Source organism: Euprymna scolopes, chromosome 13 (assembly GCF_053919585.1).
Source record: "Euprymna scolopes isolate OS-2025 chromosome 13, ASM5391958v1, whole genome shotgun sequence".
Classification (NCBI taxonomy): Eukaryota; Metazoa; Mollusca; class Cephalopoda; order Sepiida; family Sepiolidae; genus Euprymna; species Euprymna scolopes.
The window spans coordinates 135,918,835-135,927,497 of record NC_136494.1 but is presented as its reverse complement, the minus strand read 5'-3'; the positions used below and the strand labels follow the sequence as shown (position 1 = coordinate 135,927,497).

The following is an 8,663-nucleotide window of genomic DNA, read 5'->3' as shown; positions in this document are numbered from 1 at the left end:
TAGAACAGGCAGAGGGATGCAACATCTCGTCGATGGGACAGAGGTTGAAGCCCAGATGACAGTTCAGGACCTATCAGGTTTGCGACTCTTTTTTGAACCCTGTCCAGGAGCGAGAGACAAGCAGCAGACGCACCAGCCCAGATGTGACAACAGTACTCCATACATGGGCGAATGGTTGCCTTATAGAGGTATAGGATACTGGCAGGCGTAAGTAGTTTTCTAGCACGGTAGAGGGAGCCAACCTTCCTTGCAGCAGCCTTGGCAATGCTCTCAATGTATCTATTCCAGTTCATATTCCCTGTAAACGTTAGGCCGAGGAGTTTAAAAGAAGTACTTTCAGGCAATGTGTTCTTGGCCATTGCTATTGGTGGTAGAGAAGGTTTCTTGTAGTTATTGAAGGAAACAAGCTTAGTCTTAGCAGCATTGAATGAGACCAACCATTTTTGTCCCCATTCCACTACGGATTGGAGGTCATCCTCTAGTGTTTCTGCCATTTTCTTGGATATGTGTTCATTTGTTTTCCCCTCATATCTGTTATAGAGAGTGGTGTCATCGGCAAATATACCCATCTCCGAAACAATATTATCAGGGAGGTCGTTTATGAATATCAGGAACAATAGAGGTCCAAGGATAGACCCCTGAGGCACTCCCGCATTTATGTCATATTGTTTGGATGTACGTCCGTCGAGGACAACTTTGATTTTTCTATTACTTAAGAAGGATTTAATTACATTATGAATTCTTCCAGTGATTCCATATGATCTAATTTTCCTTAGAAGACCATCGTGCCATACCCTGTCAAAAGCCTTAGATATATCAAGGGCCACCGCTCTACCCTCCCCTGTTTTATCCAATGAACGGTATATACGTTTTGTAACTATTCTGTACTTTCACCTAGCGCTTATGTCAACGGATCATTAAATCTAAGGGAGATAACCAGCATAGACATAGCAAAAATGAGCAGTTCAATAAAAAAATTAAAAACATATATACTGTGAAACTTGAAAATATTATTAAAAAAAATAGTACGATAACATAAGTGCATAAACTGCATAAGTACCATAGTTTCACCTGAAATGTGTTGGTTCAAACATTACAAATATATACAAGCATGATTGGTATCAAATGGTTGACTTGCTCCAATGTTTAATATTGTAACCCTTCAAAATTCTAAAGTGAATTTCAAGCCTTTAAACTGTCGATTAGAATGTGAATTTTCTCTTGAAGTTGAAGTAAAATATTGTTCAATCAAAGAAAAGCGTTACTTTTCAGTGCAAGTGCACCACGTAGAAACCATGGTACTTTATAGAACTCAACTCCCAATATCAACTCTGTGAAATCCGGTAAAGCGTTACAACAGCTAAAAACGAATTACGTAAAACAATAACACAGAGTTATTGAAATTGCATTTTATTTCTTACTGAGATTATATATATATATATATATTGCTGCAATGCTGCTTTTACATATTAGTAATTATTTTAGTGTTTCTTTGGATTCTTTTTCAGTCACGCGTACATTTTATTTATTTTGGTAAAATGTTACAGTTCTCGAAAAGTTGAAACCAAGTTATAATGAAAAAAAAAAAATGTCCGCACATTAAAAATAAACACACATGCATTAAATATGTGCATGTCACATGCACATATTTAATGCACTTTGCACTACATGTGTGTATTTAAGAGGGGGAAAAAATTTATACAGTTCTGATCAATTTTAATATATGAATCAATTTCCAACGCAAAATAAAGCTCAATATTCAAACTTTTAAATAGTTACTTTTTTAGTTGCAATAGAGCTATCAATAAATAAATGATTGTTTAGAGTTATATTGTGAGTTAATGCCAGTTTCGAAGCAAAATAATAATAAAAAAGATGTATTATATATATAAAGCATCAATTTATAAAAAAATGCAAATATATCAGTATTTTTTTTTTTAGCAGATCAATTTTGTATGGTCGCCTTTCGGCAGTTGTAAGTCCTTACCGGATTTTACTGAGCCAATTTGGACAGCCATGGGGCTGATTTATATAAGCATTAGAAAATGCCAAATGAAAATAATTATTCAGGAACCGCTTGACCAAGGGAGGCATAGATGGTGTGTTCCAGCCACACCGTCTGAACTTCTTCCTTGTCAGAAGGCAAGCCAAGAATGTTTTTATAACTATGACGCATTACAAAGGCGATTCTTACTTCACCCTTGGGAACCAGGGGCGTCACCCCTAAAGCAAATCCCAACTTGTTCAGCTTTCGAAAGACGACAACATTGGGGTCGTCGTCGAACACATTCTCCATGGGGTTGTTTCCTTCGTAGAGGGCATCCTCATCGCGACGGGCCAGCACGATCTTTTTTCCCGGCAGATTGAATTTTCCGGTGGAATAGAGATCTTCGCCCTCAACAGGGAGCAGCTCCACATCCACGTTGTAGACAGCGTGGTTTGAAAGGGTGAAAACGGCCCGAACCTCCTTCTGGGGGGAAAACATATTAAAGCGGGCAACTCTCAATTCTGGAACGTGATACATAGCCGTGGACTGGATCTTGAACTTGATCGAGGCCGAGTTGTAGTCGGGTTTGATCAGATTGTGGTCGCATTTCTTGCACCTGACCGATTTCCTGACTTGCAGGTGCTTGTGCCGCGGGTAAAGATTGTTCACTGAAGAGGGTTGAAACTCTGAAGATGCTATCCTCTGATCGATGGTGGTGATCTTGTTCAACCCGATCGCGGTCGTGAACACGTCTTCTGGCAATTCTGGAAATTCTGTCACGGTCTCAGCTGGCTCTATCACAACATTGCTAACGTTGTCATCCTCAGAAAGTCCGCTGTTTGAACTGTTCCCCAAGGCTTTACGCTTTAAAGCGACAGAAGCCAAGCCGAATTTATCGGTGTAATAAATATGGCCCCTCCTCTTGATGAACTTTTCCCGTTCCTTCTCGGAGTTCTCTTTAAGCGAAAGCTTCTTGTAATATTCCAAGAGTAAAGTGATTCGGTCCGAGTGGAGGCTCTCTAGATCTTGCCAGCCTCCGGTCGCGGCAGACTTGTCACCGATTCCCACATCTCTGGTGGTCCAACGGCAGAAGCCGCAGGCCAAATAATACATCTTTTTTGGGGTGGTCTTTGTCGGATCATCGGGGTTGACAGACATTGTGTTTGTGGCCCGAGTGGACAGCAAATGCCCACAACTCGGACAATCGAAACAGCTGCCGCATCGATTCTTGCGGATTTTCGCCTCGGTTGACGGTAGATTTTCGAGACAACACGGGCAGAAATGTGTGTCCACCTCGTGCAGAAGACAATCGCCGCATCGCAGCTTGAAGCAATGGCGACACAGGTAAAGCCAACAGAGTGGATGTTTCTTTCCACAATCACAAAGATAGCGAACTTTTTCTATATCTCTGTAAGTCGCCATAGTTGTGATATGGCGACTTTAGTTATGGCTGAAATCCCGTCTTTTCTCGCGTGAGAACGAGAAGTATGACGTCATTACAAAGGGAGATAACTCGACAGTTATTTGCATAATAAAAAAAATAAACATTTTTGTATATACAAAATATTTTTATGTATAGAATATGGCACACATATAGAATATCGCACAAAGTCAAAGGATAGAAGTGTTAAAAATTTTTATTTCAAATAACTTACCTATTCAAAGTCATAGACGCATGCATTTCAATCACTAAAACAACACAAAAATATTGTTCATGTACACAAATTTTCACTACAACCGACAAGGGGAGATAACTCGAACCTACTAATGACATTAGAAAGACTAAATAGGTTATAACAGCTGATCTATACACAACGTCACAACGCCCTGTAAACAACGTGGTTCTTATTTAGAATTTAACTAAATAAATAAAGTCCGTATGATGTACGTAACCGTCACGAAACAGAAATGTCATATTTCAAAAATAACATAAACTGATCAAGTAATTTTTGTTGTTTTTTTTTTATAAAGAAAATGTTTTAAACGATTCAAAGCGATTAATGTGAAATGGGTAGCATTACAAGGTTTACCTTCTAAGTTTAAATTATTTTGAACTTATCTACCATTCTTTTTTTCAAGATAGGCGACGCGAGACAGTCCCTTTTTGTTTACTCATAAAAATTGTTTTTTCTTCGTTCGGTAACGGATCAGAATTTTTGTAGGAATTTTTGACACCCCGAACACGAAACTGCGAATAAAATATTAAAAAAAAAACAAAAAAACTCGTATTTTCTCTTTTAAAAGTGGGGTGTTTATTTTCTTTATGGATTATACTTCCAAAATAAACTATTAAAGTTGTATAAAAGTAATAGAAATATTATTTTTTAAAAAATAGTAATGAAATTAATTGAATTTTACGAGCTCAGTATTTTTCAATTTTTAAACTTTAAAAATCTATCAAAATTTTTCTAATGATTTTATTTTTACGATATTTTCAGAGTCAATGTGGAATTTTATGCTCTTTCCAATAAACCGAATATAATATTTTAGACAAACGTTTTTTTTTTAATTCATGCCCCACCCCCATTTTCACATGTCTATTAAAAAGTAAATAATTATTTCACTCACCAAAGTTTTATAGATCACAAATTGAAGATAAAAGATCAATAAATAATATATTCAAATTTAAAATAAGTAGTGTTTTTTTTAGAAATTTACCTGTAAAGTCCGAAGTTTAAAACCTTATTTTTTTAAAACCACGTTGTTTTTTTTTTGTTTTTTTTTTTTTTTTGTTTTGTTTTCTTTTTGTTTTTTGTTTTTTTAATGAAATCTTGGTCATTGCTTTTTTAATTGAAAAAAAAATTAGGGTTTGAATGACATTTTTCGAGGAGTTATAAGCTTGGAAAGACAGGGGGTCGAATTAATTCACGCCTCCCATTTTGAAATGTCTATTAAAAAGTAAATAATTAATTTACTCACCAAAGTGTTATATATCACAAATTGAAGATAAAAGATCAATAAATAATATATTCAAATTTAAAACAAAAAAAAAGTAGTGTTTTTTAGAAATTTACCCGTAAAGTCCGAAGTTTAAAACCTTTTTTTTTTTTTTTAAACTACGTTGTTTTTTTTTTAATGAAACCTTGGTCCTTGCTCCTTTAATTGAAAAAAAAATAGGGCTTGAATTACATTTTTCGAGGAGTTATAAGCTTGGAAAGAGGTGGTGGAATTATTCAATATTTTTCACGAAATTTCTGACACACCTACGGATACATTCATTATAGATTTTTCTGTGTTTTCTGTATTTTTGAAAAATTAGGTTGAACTCTAAATAAGAACAAAAACTGTTTCATTTATTTTTAAAGTAAACATCTTCAGATTACAGTTAAATCCTATTTTAGTCACCTAAATTATTTAGAAAAATGAGTTATGGTATTACTCCTAAATAAATAATGTTGGTACTTCTGCAGTTTACAGATCATGTTATTTTTCAAGTTGAATTAAATTTTTACGTTGTATATAAATTGTTAGGTGAAAATCCAGAATAATTACCAAAGCTCTTCCTTTTCCCCATTTAAGAATAGGTTTCTAAATAATAACATTATTATTTCAGCACGGTGTGTAAACTACAGAAGTACCATAATTTTAATTAAACCATGCTTTAGTGAAAAAAAAAAAATAAATAAAATAAACATTATAGCAAGTTTTATCAGACATATGAAACGCTGGTAAGGGTAGACGTTTTATTTTAGAGATAGAGGATTTGTCAACCACCGTAGTAACCCCTTCCTTCTGTATTAGTGTCTTAAAGAGATTATCTTTTTAGTTAACCTGTTTGGAATCCAAGGGATTGAATGCTGATAGTGGGGTTTCTTTCAGGCTTTATTTTTCTTGAAGTTATTCTACCTTTCTCTCCTTTTTATCTATTTTCTTTATTTCATAATGCCTTCAACAAATCCACACAACAAAGTTATCAAATTTACCGAATTTTAATTACTAATGATTACTATATTGTCCAATTTCTACTGTACACTCTTTAACCCTTATCCTTGAGTGGCCTCTTGGCCTTGATAATGTGGTGATGCCTGTGTAAAAAAAACAAAACAAAAAAAACAACATCTTACTATTTATAATAACATAAGAGATTTCGGCTTATAGTTTGACTAATTTGCATATTAATGAGGCTTTGCCCCCAAAACAACACAGTAAAAACCTGAAGTCGCAATGGCAGGGAGTCAAGTTCTGAGAACCGAACTAAATAGGTTGGAATTTATAATGCCATTAGAATGCTAACAAGAATCCATTTTTTTTTAATAATAAGATATTTTGGTGTGAAATATAAAGTCGAGATGAAAGTGGGATTTTTGAAAATTGAAAGCGTCGAAGGATGGAAATATTAAACGATTTACATCAAATTTTGAAAATTGAAGGCATCAGAAGATGCAAATATTAAACGATTTGTGTTGAACTTCGAAAACTGAAAGCATTGAGGGAAGGAAATATTAAACGAATTTTGTTGAACTTTGAAATTTAAAGCATCAAGAAGTGGAAATATTAAACAATTCACACCGTACTTTGAAAATTGAAAGTGTCGAGAGATGGAAATATTAAACAGTCCACGTCAAACTTTGAAAATTTAAAGCATCGAGAAATGACAAAATTTAAATCTGATTCGAGGCAGACTTTTTTTTCCTAATAATCGTAGTATAATGGAGAATTACAATTCAACTAACTTTTTACTGTTTGAGAATCTAGTAAAGTCGAGCAGTGTTTTTAAGAAGCTAGTATTGTCTAGCAGTTTTATTTTTTAAGAGGCTAGTAAAGTCTAGCATATTTTTTAAAGAGGCTAGTAAATTCTAGCAGTTATTGGGGGGGTTGAGAGGGTAGTAGTGACTAGCAAAGTTTGAGAGGCTAGTAGAGTCTAGCAGTGTTGGAAGTTGATGTGATTGCCGATCTTGAAACGGGTTTATGAGATAATCTTTAAGGATCAGGAGGGAATGTAGTTTGATATGTATTAATTTGCATATCAATGAAGTTTTGCCCAAAAATCATGTAATAAAAAAAAAACTGAAATCGAGATGGCAGGGGGATCGAGTTCTGATCTGAACAGGCCAGAACTTACAATGTTGTTCAAATTTTTTTTAATTAGACGGCTCAAACTTTTCTGATGTTCAGTCCGTTCTTTTGCACATTCTTGCTCTTTGTTGGACTAATTTATGTACTTTTATTGATAGTAATGATCTACATATGGCAGCTTATTTGTCTGTTTAGACTTTTCCATACATGTGTATAGTGTTGCTATTTTTCTCCACAAGGATTTCCCCATTGTACGTGTCCCTAGTCTTGGATCTCATGGATGTCATTATGTCTTTAAATTTCAAAGTTCAACAAAATATCTGTTTGAGGTTGTTTTTGCTGTTTCACTGCCTATTTATTCTTTTTGTACCGTCCCCCATTTGACAGTGGCTGCTTTGTTGTTCATACTATATCCAGCAGGATTGATAATGCATTTCAACTTCATCCGTCAACTTGTCCATCTTTGTCTTGGATGATTTTAATGCTTATCATTCTGACTGACCCCCCCCCACACACACTCTAATCGCACAGATTTTGCTCATAAAATCTGTCTCAACTCTTCTGTGCCTCATGAGATTGATTTTTCTGTTTTCAATTGATAATCTCTTTCATAGGAAGATGTTTAACTACAGAAGAGGTGATTGGGATGGGCTCCACATCTTCCTATGTGACTTTCTGTGAGGTCAGGTTACTCACTTATTCTTGTTGGAACTAATACCTTCTTTCTTCATCGTCAGTTTCAAACCAAGCCTCATTCTTCTCCCTGTTTTTCATCTGTTTGTGTTTCTACCATTGCCCATCGTAATCATTACTTCAATCAGAATCATTAGGATGATTCTGCGACTTCTAAACAATCTTACAGAAGAGCTAGCAATATCTGCAAGATAGCAATTTCTGAGGCTAAGTCTATTCTCCAAAGTTCTGAGACTTAATCTCCTCTCCAAAGGTTGGGTCTCGTGATTTTTGGAAAATCTGTAATAATAGTATTAATACTGACAAGTCTACTATTCCTCCTTTTTTTTTAATCGTCTCCAGGTCATTTAATCTTCTAAGGATAAGGAGAATCTCTTTGCTTATTTTATTGCTAACAATTCCTTTATCCATTCTGGTGCCGTTTTTTCCAAATTTTATTTCGAAAACTGATCAGTCTCTTGATTCTGTAATTATTACTCGACAGATCGTTGCTAGAATTTTTGCTGGTCTTAATTAATCTAAGTCTTCCGGTCTTGATTTGATTCCTGTTGTTGTTTTCAAAGGTTGTGCTCCTAAACTTCTTTTCTCAAAATTATTTAATTTCTGTCTGTCTCAATCCTACTTTCCGTCGGAATATAATGTTGAAATACATGCTTCTAATACTCGTATCTTCTTCCATGCAGTGAATAGTCTTTTACAACGAAAACTTTTTACTTCTCTAACAAACAATTTAGTTCTTCAAAATATCTTTGACATCATTTTGAATTTATATATATGTTAAAATGTCCACATATGCTTATAGAATAGTAATTTAAAAGTTATGAGTATTTTTTGAAGCATGAAAAGGATGTTGTTTTTTATATGTAATACTTTATTTTTTATATTTGAAGCGGTCCTCCGTTCTTGCTCATAAAAAAGTAGCAAAATAAAAATGAAAGACGTTGAAATATAATATATATACATATAT

At 34.4% G+C, this 8,663-nt stretch overlaps 1 protein-coding gene across 1 annotated transcript; it reads right to left on the bottom strand.

Annotated features, from left to right (window-relative positions):
• Positions 1 to 1,915: 1,915 nt before the first annotated feature.
• On the bottom strand, positions 1,916 to 3,480 carry LOC145292200 (dynactin subunit 4-like). The gene has a single exon (XM_080138510.1). It carries the CDS (start codon positions 3,407 to 3,409, stop codon positions 2,063 to 2,065), a length of 1,347 nt encoding a protein of 448 aa, XP_079994636.1. The 5' UTR covers positions 3,410 to 3,480; the 3' UTR covers positions 1,916 to 2,062.
• Between the last annotated feature and the right edge of the window lie 5,183 nt (positions 3,481 to 8,663).

Coding starts and splice junctions, on each gene's coding strand:
- LOC145292200 (XM_080138510.1), bottom strand. CDS start 3,409: ATGGCGACTTACAGAGATATAGAAAAAGTTCGCTATCTTTGTGATTGT.